At 34.1% G+C, this 15,236-nt stretch overlaps 1 protein-coding gene and 1 long non-coding RNA gene across 2 annotated transcripts; both read right to left on the bottom strand.

Moving 5' to 3' along the window:
• Positions 1 to 395: 395 nt before the first annotated feature.
• On the bottom strand, positions 396 to 842 carry LOC109240339. Its single transcript, XM_019406964.1, has one exon. It carries the CDS (start codon positions 840 to 842, stop codon positions 396 to 398), a length of 447 nt encoding a protein of 148 aa, XP_019262509.1.
• Positions 843 to 4,719: 3,877 nt separating this feature from the next.
• On the bottom strand, positions 4,720 to 9,344 carry LOC109240348. The gene is made up of 2 exons (XR_002070048.1): positions 8,138 to 9,344; positions 4,720 to 5,164 (listed from the first exon to the last, which is right to left on the bottom strand). It is a non-coding gene; the product is annotated as an uncharacterized LOC109240348 (long non-coding RNA).
• Positions 9,345 to 15,236: the final 5,892 nt, after the last annotated feature.

Below are 15,236 nucleotides of genomic sequence, written 5' to 3'. Positions count from 1 at the left end.
ATATCTTTTATTTACTCCTCTTATGTTCTATACTAACCAGTTCATAAGGATCTTCTTCCATTACCTCCTATATCTGGAGGTACTGTGTGTGCTCTTTTCCCCTCTCTACTAAGTATTTGAAAGCCATTCTTCAATGGTACTGATCCCTGCATTGGAAAATGAAGCTCATTGAACTCTGGTATTTCCACCTCTTTCCTTGCATTCCCTGGCATTTGTTCTTCCCTACTTATTGATTTCTGCTTCTCAGCTTCCTTTGACCCTTGTCCTACTTCCATCATTCTTCTGCTATCTTGCTGTTGTATCACTCCTTGCACTGCAGCATTTTCTTGTTCAACCTCTCCCATCTTTCCTTTCCCCTTTGTAACCCATTGTTGAACCACTCTCTTTGGTTTTCTCTATTCATTCTTTGTATTCATTTGAATCTGCCTCCCTCTTTCCTGTTTACAATCATGCCCAATGGTTTGACATTTTTCACAGAATTTTGGTTTCCAGTCATAGATAATGGATTGCAGAAATGTTTTCCCATTTGGATCCTCCACCCTTATCTCTTCTTTTAGAGGCTTTGTCACATCTACCTCAATTAACATTCTAGCATAGGAAACTCTCATTTGTTTGGCAGTACATTCATCAGCATACATAGGAGTACCTATAGAGCTTGCAATCCTACTTAATGAGTTCTTTCCCCAACAGTTCAATGAAAGTTTTGGAAATCTAACCCATAGAGGAATCTCTGTAGGAAATTCCTTCTCAAAATCAAAGTCTGCTGTCCATTGTTTAAGAATCACTGGTCTGTTACTAATAGTATATGGCCCTGCTAATAAGATTTCCTTCATATCTTCCATCGTTTTAAATTTGATTATTTAATAACCATCATCATGCAAGTATAATTCTGGATCTGGAATTGTATTCCATGTATTCTCTATATATCTCTTCATTACATTATACCCAGGTAAATCACCCAGCACATACGCAATCAAAGCCCCTTTCCATTTTTCTGTTTCTCTATCTACTTCCTCCTTCTCTAACCGAACTCTAATTTCACCATCTATCACTTGTGGAGGTATGTAAGTTAGTTTCATACCATTTTCAGCTGCTCTATTCCTCGCAAATAAGCTTGTCCATGCTGGTCTGCTCTCCTCCTCGTCTTCTTCCTTGCTTTCCTCTATCACTGTTACTGTTCCATTGATTTCCTTTTGCGATCTGCTCTCGTTCTTTTTAATTACCTCTTTTTCTACCTCTCGTTCCTTCATAGCCAGCTCAGATCTCAATAGAGATCCTTCTGCTTCTTCGATTTGGCTTCTAGCTCCCAATCCTTTGTTTGCATGTGTCAATTGTGCCTCAGATTCATTATCCTCCTTTGATTCTTCATCATTTTTTTCTTCCAGCTCAAATTGTTGATCTGAATTTCCGTGGTCGGCCTCGTCCTCGTCCTTGGCCACCACCTCTGCCTCTCACTCCTGCCATTTTCACACCGGCGCAGGTTTGTCTAACTTACACCGAGAGCATGAGAGAGAAGGACGTTTTCTTCTTATTATTCTCTCTTTTTTTAATGTATTTTCAATCTTCACTTTTTAATTTTAGCAACATCTAATATTTATATTCGCACCTTTTAATTTTAGCAACATCTAATATTTTATATTTGCACCATTCCTTTTTTGAGATAATTATATATTTTCTGTACAGTTATAACTTATAATAAAATTAACTTACAATTTTACATAAAAATAATAAAGGCACGAAAATTAATTTATCAAAATTATACACCAAAGTTAAGATATAAAATTAATATTATAAAGACATTACATAAATATAATAAGGTATATATAAAGGATAAATTAAAAGATTAAATAATAAAAAAGTGATGAATAGTAATGGGGGAGATGAATAGTGTACCCCCATATTTGAGGGAATACTATTCATCCCCTATTTTGGGGACAAAAATGGGGGAGGGTTAGAGCTAAATTACCTCAAAAATTACTCTCATTATGGGGAATGGGGGTAAGGTTGGAGATGGCCTAAATATCTTGACACTCCTGTTTGGGATTCCTCCAACATTTCAATTTTGATTATTTCAATATTAAAACGTTTCATTTCCTATATGTTTGCCCACTCTACTAAAATAAGGATTTTAAAGATAACGACACATTCAACCTAATACCAACCATATTATTTGCCCACAGGTCAATCTAATCTTGTCTATTAAATTAATGGCGGAAAACTGCAGTTTACAAAATGAACTATTAAGCAATAGTGCAACAATTTTATTATAGAATAAAAACAAAGTATTCATAACTTCATTTGTATATGCCTTAAGATGTCCGATTGCCCTCCTTTCATTTGGTGCAATTGGCAAAATAAGCCGTTTATGATACGATTAGAGGTGGCAAAATGGTTAAAAGAAAACAGTTATCCACTTATATTATCCATAAAAAAATGGGTTGGATAATGAACCATTTAAAAACTGGTCGAATATGGATAAAGAACCATATTATCCACTTAGAAAATGGTTAACCAAAGGATAATTAATGTGTTTAACTTTACATTTGTAAAGCCTCAAATTGGAGTTCCTCAAGTTTGGAAGACAAGGAATTCTCTCATGAATGATCACATTTAAGAAGCCATGGATAATATGGATATCCATATTATCCGCCGGATAAACCCATTTTTTATCCGTCTCAAATACGTGTCGGGTCGGATAATTTATCTGTTTTTTTAAATTATCCGTTTTGACCCACTCATATCCGATCCGACCCGCCCTTTTGCCACCCCTAGATACGAAAATAGGATTGGTTCACATCGGTAGAAATGATCATCTAGCCATTTTAAAGGATCACTATTTAGAAATTAATTAGCGTGTTTTGGATTTCAATTTTCCTGTTTTTTCGGGGACACAAATACCCTGACTTGTCCTGAAATTAAAATTTTTAATTTTGAATTTTCAAAATAAAATAAATAATGACTAATTCATACACAGCAACTCTAAGAACGATTGTTTGTGTACTTCACTTTGGCTTCATAATATATGAAAATTTATATCCTTTGTGTACTCAAACATCTCAAGTGACCCTAATATTCCCAAATTGCACTCCAGAAAATTTTAAGATATGTTAGTATTCATCAATTTTGGTACAGCTAATTAGCTATCCAAATTGAACCAGGGGACATAAAAGTTTGCATATTTGTATAAGATCACAGGAAGATCAAGATAAGCAAGCGTTAATTATCTGTTCTTTTATTTACTACTAATCTTTATATGTGTACAAAACCACTTTTTCCTCTTTGATTGATTATTTTGCCACTACCCCTTTTTCATCCTTGACTATTTTTTGGTACGAAAAGTATTTCTAAATGAAAGAAGAAACGTGTCAACGTGACACCTCCATTACTTATCAAGTGTTTAATTTTGGAAATTAATTGGTTGAAACTTGGTATTATTTCTATTTCAACCAAATTTTCGTTTAACCAAAATCTCCTTGTATAATATCCGGATTTAAAATTATGAGGTTTTCGGTTCAAACTTCAACAGAAATAAAAATATTTAGCAATTTCTTTTCATATATAAAAAATCTTGATGGATAAAATTACTTAATACTTCTATATATAAACTAACTCGAACATCACAATTATTAAAAAACATAATGGAATCCCTACTTAGTTAATTATCATGTGTCTCGAGTGGGAAGAAGTGGCAAAGCCACATGGTCACGAGGGTGGTCAACTGACCACCATTTTTAGAAAATTGCAGTGTGTATATAGGCAAAGTATTACGTTTTCGAGGTATATAACATATATTTATCGCCCTTTGTCGGAAATTTTTTTTTCACTTCTTACAAATTTGGATACTCTGGGAAAATTCATAACTTCGCCACTGATAAGAAGGAGTTGGCTACTTACACGGCAAATGTTATTGCCTTCTACCTTTTTTTTTTTTTTTTGATTTGATAAAGATGCATAATGAATATGGGTCCATGAATGGTAATGAGAAATAATATCTTTTTCTAGCATGTGGAAAAAGAACATCAATAATATTTGGAAGTCCCCTTCTTTACATAATTCATCATCAACAGATGGACTAATGAAAAATAAGCAGTCTCTATCTATGATGTAGTAGTACCCACGAGCTTTTATCTTCCTATAATATAAAATATAAAATCAAATCTCTCTATAATGGTCTTGTTTGTACTGATAGTTTTAAATTACTATAGCAAAGTACTGTTATAAAAAAAAATATATTTTAACATAACATATAACAAATTAAATTCAAAGAAAATTTAGCTGTTATAGTAAAATGCGCAATTATAGATAGTAATTATTATAAGTAAATTGGAATGTATGTATCCCCAAAAAAGGGCAAGAAAAAGAGGAAAATTTTACTTTATTTACTTATTCTTGAATCATAAGTCTTTTTTTCTGGTCCGAAAAATTACAAGTCTAGAGAACCAGCTTCCAAGCTTTCAATGGATGATTTTTTAAGATTGTATCTGAATCCGTTATCGCGTACTTTAACTATTTTATTGAATATCTCCTAGATTAATTTTATTTGTCAAAATTAAACAGATAAAAATAATCATCTCGCATTTTTCGCTATGTTGGTACGTATTTGACACTTGAAATACACCTTGCCAAGAATGTAATCGCTACCACCGATGAAATTCTACTAGTGAAAGAGAGACTCCATTCATGCACAAACATGAAAGAAAATAAAATAGCAATAAAAAGTAGATATGAACCCATAACTTTAAAATTTTAATTGGTTCAATGCAATAAACAATAAATATTAAACCCATAAAATTAAAATCCTGAATCCGCCTCTGTCTACCACTATCCACCCCAATTAGCAGATAAGAATATAAGAAAGAACGAGCTGGTTTTCCATTTTCACGCTACGAGCAGGGGCGAAGCTTTGACCCAAGGGTGGTCAACTGAACACTCTTCGCGAAATAATTATACTACGTATAAGGTAAAATATTACATGTTATTGATTAAAAAATAAATTTTAAACACCCTTGATCAAAATTTGAATACCCTTATTGAATTTTCTAGTTTCGCCACTGATTACGAGACACCATGGTAATTATCCCTTTTCATTATAATGTAGTAGGGTTTTAAAACAATAGTGTTGTCCACTCCAGCTTTTTTGAGCATCGACAATTTCATCGGATATCTGCTAGTTTACACCAACATAAGTATCAAGTAGCAATTTAAACAGACGGAAAGAAACCTCTATTATTTTTCATTTCTGCTTTACTAATTAAACAGAAAATTAACTGGACGTTTGGACATAAGAATTGTGAAATTTTGGAAAAAAGTGAAAAAAATTCAAGTGAAAAATAGTATTTGAAAATTAGAGTTGTGTTTGGACATAAATACAATTTGAGGCTGTTTTTAAACTTTTGTGAGTGAGTTGAAATGAAAATTTTGAAAACAGTTTTTTAAGTTTTTCAAATTTTCGAAAAATTCCGAGATTCAACTTCAAGTGAAATCTGAAAATTTCATGGTCAAACAATGAATCCGAAAAAAATAAAAAAGATTTCCATAAAAAGTAAAATATTTCTTATGGCCAAACGGCCCTAAGTTTTGATGTAAACATTGCGTAGTTAGCTATACAGTGTTCATATATAAGACAGAATACATTTTCCCACTCAAAATATCAACCCAAAAATTAATGATGTCCAGTAGCAAATGAAAGCTAGCATTTGGCCATAGATCCCAAATTTTTATTTTGAAAAATCTGATTTGGGTGAAGTTTGGTTTGAAGATGAAAATGTGTTTGGACATACGTTTTCAAAACATATTTTCCAACTTTATTTTGGAAAAACATGTATATAATTTCCAAGTTTTGAAATTTTGGCCCAAAATCAGCTATTGAGCTGATTTTGGGATTTGGAATTTGCCCAAATATGAACAAAATTTATGGCCAAACATGAATTTTGAAAATAAACCCCAAATTTATTTTGAAAAAACTCATGGCCAAACGGGGCCAAAATCATTTCAAGCTATAGATGACTTGCAATCTAATTCCTTCAAGGACACATGTTCAGACACAAGAACATCATTAGTCTAGACCAGATACCTTTATCTCCAAATAAAACTTATTGGACAATTCCAGCAAGATTTCAAATATTCTACAAATATAAATTTAGAATTTATTTTTAAAACTCATGTTTGGTCATAAATTTTGCCCATATTTTGGCCAAATCCCAGATCTCAAATCTCAAATCCCAAAATCCCAAAACTTGGGAATTATATACATGTTTTTCCAAAATGAAGTTGGAAAATATGTTTTGAAAAGGTATGTCCAAACACATTTTCATCTTCAAACCAAACTTCACCCAAATCAGATTTTTCAAAACAAATTTGGGATCTATGGTCAAACGCTAGCAAAAACTCTAGCATAATATATTAGAGTCCGTGAAATCCAACGTGCACGGTACTGGACTATAGAGCTTCTAAAGGTAAAATTTCGGTATAATGTACTGGAAATATTAATAGGGTCAAAATTCAATAATGATACCTTATTTTGAACCATAACACAATCATGGTTGAAACTCTAGGATATTTTATGGTTGATGAAACCATAACACAACCATAACACAATCGTGGTTGAACCATAACCTTATTTTAATAGATTCTACAAGTTGAAACTCTAGGATATTATCTTTGAGCTAAAAAGAGGTACATAGTACTTTTACGTTCAAACCGCAACAACAATTACTAGGATTCAAACCCCAGCAACAATTATTGGGGTTTGTTCAAACCATTATAGTTTCAAACCCCAAAACTCCAATAATGATTACTGGGGTTTGAATTCTTTTACCTTGTTTTAGATACTTTGTTTTGAGCTCCACGACTCATTCCTGGATTTACACTAACAAAGGTTCAAAATCAAGGAAAAAAAAAGGCTCAAAATCAAGAATCATTCATGGGGTGTCAAACTCCAGTATATGGATTATCGGAATTGTGTTCCTTGTTTTAATTCCCCACAGTGTGGGATATTACTCGGTATATTATTATTGTTGTTGTTGTGTTCCTTGATTTAGTTGGGGGAAAAATGTCAACTTAGTCAGACCGGTGGCTACGTTGCCTATGCATTTGGCCAAGCTCTAATAGCAGGGCCTAAAAGTGGCTACGCCAACCAAATTTTACAATTTTTATGGGACTAAGGTAGGTGTTGATTGGGCTTTAGTTGTGATGTTTAAGCCCAGGCCCATTAGTACTCATGCAGTGGGTTATCTCTCTTGGACAACCCACTGCATGAGTACACATAATTGCTGATTTGCTAATTGCAGTGGGTTTTTCATCAAGATTGCTTCCAACCTTAACTGTATATCTTTGCTGATTTGTCATGGTCAACAATAGGAAATAGCATGTGAAGATCTATCTTTCACTACATAAAGATTCCTTTTAGCTAATGTTTAGCAAAAAAAGAAGAAAAGATAATGATAAGAGCAAATAAAAAGAAAGATAGTTGAATCAAGAAAATATAATAGAGTTGAATGTGGCTTCATGTTATTACTTGGTATTTAATAGTATAAATTTTATTATTTGGTGAGAAAAAAGTGGAAATATAATGTTGAAAGTAATGAAGATATCATATCAAGCAAGGATCAAAATACTAGATTTTTAATTTAGCTCATTATTAACAGACTAATATCAAAATTGTGAAGCAAAGGTTTAGTAAAACATTCTCTATCCACCTTCTAGCTCATTGAGAAAGAAAAATATATTGGCAGAAATAATATATTTGGGTTCCATATGTTCCCTTAATTAGAAGTCAAATAGTTATGATCAAGTTGTTGATATGAAAAAAAGCTTAACTTGCAAATGGCTCCATGTGAGCTATATAAATTTTAGCTATCATGTAACATTATCAACAAATAATAAACTTTGAAGCATCTTATTAAAATAGCTCTCAGACAAATGTTATAATGGTTGATCAGTCTGAGATTCTTCTTTCAATATGCGTGGTGAAAGAATGCAAGTAAAATGAGAGAAACAGAGAGGGTTCTACGATTTGAGAGGGATAACATCTTCAGTGGTTGAGCATTAGCAAAAGAGTCTCATTTGCAGCAATCGAAACAGATTACAGATGAAAAATCTACATACTGACAAATAAAAGAGAATTTGATGAACATACCTCGAGCCATTGCTCCCAAGGACATGTAGCGAGACAGTTGTTGCCTGGCCTTTACCTTTGCGGCCTAACCACAAAAGTATGTCCAAGCCTGAATGACATTCCATCTATTCCACCACCAATAGCAAAAAGACATGCAGCGAGACAGATGTTGCTTCGGCTTTATCTTTGGGGCTGAACCATAATAAGTCAGTGCAAACCTGAATAGCAAATAACGTCGCTTATGAGTATCAGAAAAGTGGGTACAGTTACTTCATACATATACAGGTAGCGTGGAATAGTCAGTTACCCTGGCCTGTACACCACCTTAATTGAGAGCGAGAGAAGGGTTTGATGCAGATATATTACGACCTATAACGTTAATATTTTATAAATCCTAACCATATTACGGAAAAAGAAAGATATGCTTAATGATATTAAAGATTCTAGGTTACATGAGAAACCAAACAAGCTAACAAAGAGACTACATATGTGTAAGTGATATATCACACACTCTGCTTACAATATTGAGGAGAAGTAACTGGAGATACACTAATACCCCCAAATTTAAGCAAAGGACAACGAAAGGAAAAACTATTTTCATTTGACATATAAAATATAAAGAGCAAAAGTGGAATATATTATAAAAGACTATGCTGCAAAGCATACATGAATATATTATGAATGCATTAAAAAACACAATATAATATCAAACTCTACTGTACTCTAGTCAACATTCCTTGCCGCATGCAACCAACTGTTTCTCCACCTTTTCATGAATACGTCTCCAACTAAAAGCTTCCTCTTTAACCTTGTAAATATAGACCTCTACTTGCTCAAGCAAATATGATAAATCAACTGCCCCTACAGATGATAGTATCACCACTTAAGAGATACAACAAACATTTAAGCATATTAAAAACTAAATAGATTCTACTTTGAAATCAATTTCTTTAGATTTATAAATAATTCATAAGTTATTGCAGCCATAATAGAAAAGGTATCTAGGTATAATGATATTGTCTGACTTAAGACAGAAATTATTACTACATTATATTGTTTTAACAGAAAAATTCAATAATCAAATGAGCCTTCCATAGTTTTCCTCCAAATCTAGCACAGTATTGAAACAAACAGAAAGATTAAAAGAATAAATGTTCAGTTTCAATTAGAGCTATGATCACGCCCAACTATGCCTTATAAAAAGGACAATGCGGTCGTTGCAAATATAATCCGGTTTATAAGTCCGGAGTCGAATCCCACAGAGAACTAAGGTTTAGCTACAACTGTACACTATCACCAAGAAGACAAGCTTGAACAATTCCTAACTTATAGATATTAAGATTCTTGTGTTTAACTAATTAACTAACAAATTAAAATAGTAAATTAACAACTAACGATACTGAGGGTTATAGAAAAGATTAAGGAGGTCTAGAGTTATGATTTCCCCTATTGTCGGAATCCTTCCCGCTATGTCTTCAATAATTTCGCCTAAGTATTCTCTACCGATCATGAGCACTCTTATTGTCGTAAATCTCTCCCGAGTAATTACGACAATTTACTAGACGCACTCTCCCGAGCTACGCTAGCTGGCTTTTAATATAGCTCACTTCAGATCGCACCCAAGGCTTCGTTATCTCTAATCCCGCCTTTAAACCCTCGGTTATTGATCCCTCATATACTCTGGGAGTGGTGTTGTTCAACAATTACCTAAATATGCACTCTCTCCCGAGTTATGCATACTAAATAGGCACAGCTAATTGAGAGCTCTTCAATCAACCACAATATAAACATAGTTGAACAAATAGAGAAAAGCTATGGCTCAATTATATAAAAACATAACAAGAATTTATCCTACAAAAGGTTCTATCAAACTCTATATAACAAATTAGCTATTCATAATAGTATGTAAAACTACAATACTAAAAGTCATAACCAACAATGAAAAATAGGAAGAGGAAGGAAAAACTTGTAGAAGAATTCTCCGCCTTGCTCCAATGTGTTCTTGCCTCCTTAGGTCGAATCTATGTCCAAAATATGTCCCCTGTTCTTGGCCGGCCTCCTTTGTTTAATATAGGGTTTAGGACTTAAAATCCCATGTTTTGCACTTTAGTCCCTGAAATTTTCGCTTCCTGCCGCGGTTTTGCCGCGGTCGCGGTGGAACCGCGGCCAAATATGCCCTCTGATTCTTCAGTTGTTCGCGACCATCTTCTACCGCGGTTCTGCCGCGGTCGCGGAAAAACTGCGGTTTTTCACCCTGTTCCGTTTGGAATTTGGAAAAACGTAAAACATGAAAGTCGTTGCCCTTTGAGTAATCTTTCCAACCATATATTGTGGAGCCTAAATGGAGTTCTGAGCAAAAAGTTATGTCTATTTTACTAGACAATGCGCAATATGCCTCCTCAAGTCTTCGTTCGTACTTAATTATCAAATTTGACCCCCGAACACGATCCCGGCTTAATTCCTTGAGCTTTTACTCAGACTTCAAAACTTCAAATCACTTAAATTCATTCCATAACATCTATATAGCTCGGAATCACACCTACAAGGCATAAAACACACAATTAGTGCAAAACACTAGCGATTAAAGCGCAAACTCAATTAAAGTGCAGTAAATTAGAGTGTAATAAGCGACTAAAATATGCAATTATAGCCTATCATCAGTCATGCATATTGATAAGATTATCCCACGTATGGTTTCTTCACTAATATTAGTGCTAGCATAAATAGAAGTAAATAACCAAGTAAAGTGAGTGGGGATCACCTCAATAGTTGCACTTATTTCTTGGTTTCTTCTAACAAAACTATAAACATTAACAACAGTGTGATTCCAAAGAATCACCATCCCCCCTGATTGAGCATTAGCCGGAATCTCGATCATGCCAGAGAAGCCAAATAATTTAGGAGAGGCATATGATTATCCGTTCTTATTTCCAAGAGAGTGACCATGCTAGGGTGATGAGTGTCAATCGTTTCCCTAAAGTGAAGCCTGAAGGTGTCACTGTTCCCCCCACGAACATTCTAGATAATGAAAGAAATGGGCCTATTAATGTTTATATTCCAATTGTGAAGGTCTCCATTCTCTAGTACTCTTGGTGCATGTACAAGATTTCTCCTCTGGAAAGTTAGTAGCATCATTCCATATTGCCCTACTGTTGGATCGGTTGGTGGTCTTATGTCCATCGTGCACTTGTAGAGTGCCAGTGGACATTTGAGAATTTGCCTCTTTTCGTGCCTCTCCATGAAGATAAACACTTTTACGTCTTCTAGATTTGAATCTTTCATTATTAATTCTGGGATTAAGTTGATAGGTTCCACTGCTTTTTCCATCATATCCTCTTGGAGTGGAATATTTGGTTGTACATGGGACTGTGGAGTTGGTTGATGATGAGTTTGAGTTGCATTTTGGACATTGACAGTTGGAGCTTGAGTTGCATGCGTGTTCCATGGCGTGAAGATTGGATTGATGTTGGTGGCTATTTCCGGAGTGAAGAACGGGAGGTTCATCACTGGTTGAGCTGTTTGGAGTGGGACAAAGTGGGGTGGCATGAGCCATTCTCCCATCATCATTTGGGTTGCATTTGGAGGTAGATTTGGTGCAATTGGTTGGAGAATATTGTTCAGCCTTATGTGGTTCAGATAATTGTTCATTGATAGACGGATTCCCTCCTAAATTAGTTGAGCAAGATAATGTGAGTTGTGGAGGACAATCACAGTTTCTCTCTCATTCAACATGATGTCGAAGGAGAGGGCATGACCCGTTAAGCCTAGCTCCACCCAGGATTGAGGTTGGTAGTTCTCCGACATCGGTGGTTGGATGAATATTGTTGGGGGCTCGTTTGTTAGTTGATTGGGTGGTGTTAGGTTTGCCATGTTTTGATTGAGACGGAGAATTTGTATAAGTCTGAAACGCCTCCTGTTGGATATTGGTAATCTTGGCCTTTTTGATGAATGAGGAGGGTTTTTAGAGGAGATCTTTGATTCTTGGAAAGTCACAGAATCGGCTTCAATGATTGTGATATCCTTTTGCATGTCCTTTGTTTGGGGTAGCGTAAGAGATTTATTTAGGGAGGGAATGGATTGGTTTTGAGGTACGTGCTCCATGGCATTGGCCATTTGGAACACAAGTAATTCTTGCACTGATAGGTAGGCATTATTACTTAGGTCATGCAGTGTATTATCATTGTTATTAGAAGACCGGGGTAGGGGGTTAGTGGGGGAAGGGGGGTTGTTTCCGTTATTAGTATTATGGTGGTAGTGGTCGGGGGGGGGGGGGTCCCTAATAGCTGACATGTTCTATTTTTTTTTTGTTGAGTTGTCATTGTAGTGATTTTTATTAAGAATATTGCTATTAAAATTATTAATATTATTATTATTAGTAGTAGTAATAGAATTATTGATATTATTATTAATTAAATTATTTTGTAATTCAGTAGTGTGGTTTTTGGTATCATCCAAAACCATGTTCTGAGTATATAGAGAAGAAAACTGTTTTTTTTGAGTTGATATTCATTTCGGATGTCGATTGATATCCAGAGTATGGTTTGAAACCAATTTTCCTGTCTCCCAAAACACCTTGATTGAACCTTGCTTTGTAATTAAAGGTCTGAGATGTAAGAAACTTATCTGTGGAGGCATAAAAAATATTAACATTTATACCTGTCTTTGAGAGAGCTTCCTTTCTTTGATTCTGCGTGATTTTTTTGTACCTTTTCTGAATGTTACTGTTTGTCACTCCTCCTTTGATATGTGTTGATCCTCTTGTATAGCTTTGTGTTGATCTTCTTGCATGGAGCTGCTTTAGCCTTCCTTTTCTGCTTCTTTTTCTTTTGTTATTAAGGAGTTTGGTTGGATCTTTATTTTTGCACATTGGCCAGTGGAATGGCCAAAAAACCACAGTTTAGGCATAGGAGTTTGTCACAGTCATATAGGATCTGTTGTTTGTGTGAGCCAATCCATACATTTGATTTAACTTGTTTATTTAGTGGTAGTTCTACACAGATTCTAGCATATCGTCCACGAAGAGATGCCGATTTGCATGCATCTACCTTGAGGAGTCTTCCTATTGTGTTTTCCACTTTGTTTTGAATTTTTTCATCATAGAACTCTGCGGGTAGTTCTGATAATCGTATCTAGATTGCAGGGAATGTTTGTTTGGATCTTGATGGCACAAAATTAGGTTCCCAACATTGTACCGATAAAAAGTTACCAAATATAAACCAGGGACCTTTTTGTAAAGCAATTTCCATGTTCTCCTCGTTGTTGAACTTCATTGTATAGTAGTCCTCTCCCAAATCAATGAGGGGAAAGGCCTCTGAAGGCTTTCATAGGTTTATTAATTTGCGTTTGTGAGCTCGGTGGAGGATTTTTTTCCTGGAAGTTTAATAATAACAGAGAATCTCCAGGGATAATAGATTCGTTGTTGGTCTTCCCCAGTAATTCGTACTAAGTATTCGGTTTCCTGATCTTTGGATGTCTTTTCCCCTTCTACCTCGATGGAGTGAATTTTCATAGGCAATAAATATGAAGGGTGGGGATAAAGAATAACTTCTTTCATGATCATTGGCCAGGAGTTTTTCCTTGAAGGAGATGAGATCATTCGATTGGAGGGGATTAATGTCAGGTGGTTTTGGGGATGGTTCCACTTGAACAGTGTGATTTTCCATTATAGTTTCGGTGTGACTAATTTAATGACCGGATGGAATAGGATTGTAGTAGAATTTTACGGAGTTTTTCTTTAGATGGTTAGAGAGAAGTTGGAGCTCCCTTTTTTAATTAAGATCATATTCGGCTTGAGTCACAGTCAACTAGACTAAAATTTTATTTGAGGTTATACTGTTATACAATATAAATATTTATTTGAACAATACAACCACCAAGCCTGATTACCACAATTTTACCAAATTCAACTTCTATTTATAATTAAACCGATTTTCTTCATTATTATTGGCGCTTTTGCTATTTAACTGAAAGCCTAATTTTTATCTAATTACTAAGTTTTAATCAATTATCAGTACTCCAATATTTAACTTAGACAATCAAAAGGATAATGATCCCATTTTTACCTCAATTTGATAGTCTTTTGTCCATATTTCATTAGAGGAGAAGGGGAAGAAGAAGGGGAAGGGGGACAACCATTAAACTCACATATATTATATGATGGACTCCTACTTACATACTATTCCCTCCGTTTCATATTAACAGTCGTGGTTACTAAAAATGGTTGTCTCAAATTATTTGTTATTTTAGAAGTTTAAGACAAAACTGATTATTTTTTTTCTTTTTTATCCTCAATAATTGTTGTTGAAGATAGAGATAATACATAAATGGAATAAATATTCAATGAAGAGAGATTATATCTTATGACATAATAAAAGGTAGAATAGTCCAGTCCCTTTCCTAATTAGTATTTCTTAAGGGGCGTGTAACAGAGAAACACGATACAATGAGAGCATTTAGTTTCTTTAGTTGGATAGTTTTTTAGGAGAACATTTATTTATTTTTTTCCGAAAATGTATATGTTTACGTTGCGGTTTTAATTTATTGAAACGAGTAATTTTTTAAATTTTTATTGAAACGAGTAATTTTTCTTATGTGTACTCATATTAATTGTTTTTATTGGAACGAGTAAAACTTCTTTCACGTACAAAATATTTTATGTTGCTGCTTCATAAAACGCATTGACATATTTATTGAGAGAATGATAACATTTTAAAAAGAATCTAGAAGCATATGGGATAAACGTATTAGAATCAGATGGGATTAATAATAAGACACAATCATCTATTTGTATCCAATTCTCAAACTTGGCTTTAGTGAAAAAAATTTGTAAATACTTTCTCGCAACAATATTTATATCAAGGTACTTAATGTATTATATGTGTTTATACATATACTTTTCAGTTTATACATCATCATTGTTTAACCATAATAAATTAGCATTATTTAGCGTAAAATGCCGATAGAAACCAAAAACAACTAAAGATTTTGATCTATTGATATCCATCGAATTCTTTCACTGAATTCTTACTGTCCTTTTCTTTTGGTTTCTCCTTATGCACCAGAGATTCGAAAATATTTGACTAGTTATTATTCCCAAACAATTTTTTTAATTATAATTGAA

This window comes from Nicotiana attenuata, unplaced genomic scaffold (genome assembly GCF_001879085.1).
Source record: "Nicotiana attenuata strain UT unplaced genomic scaffold, NIATTr2, whole genome shotgun sequence".
Lineage (NCBI taxonomy): Eukaryota > Viridiplantae > Streptophyta > Magnoliopsida > Solanales > Solanaceae > Nicotiana > Nicotiana attenuata.
This window is presented reverse-complemented; position numbering and strand designations above follow the sequence as displayed.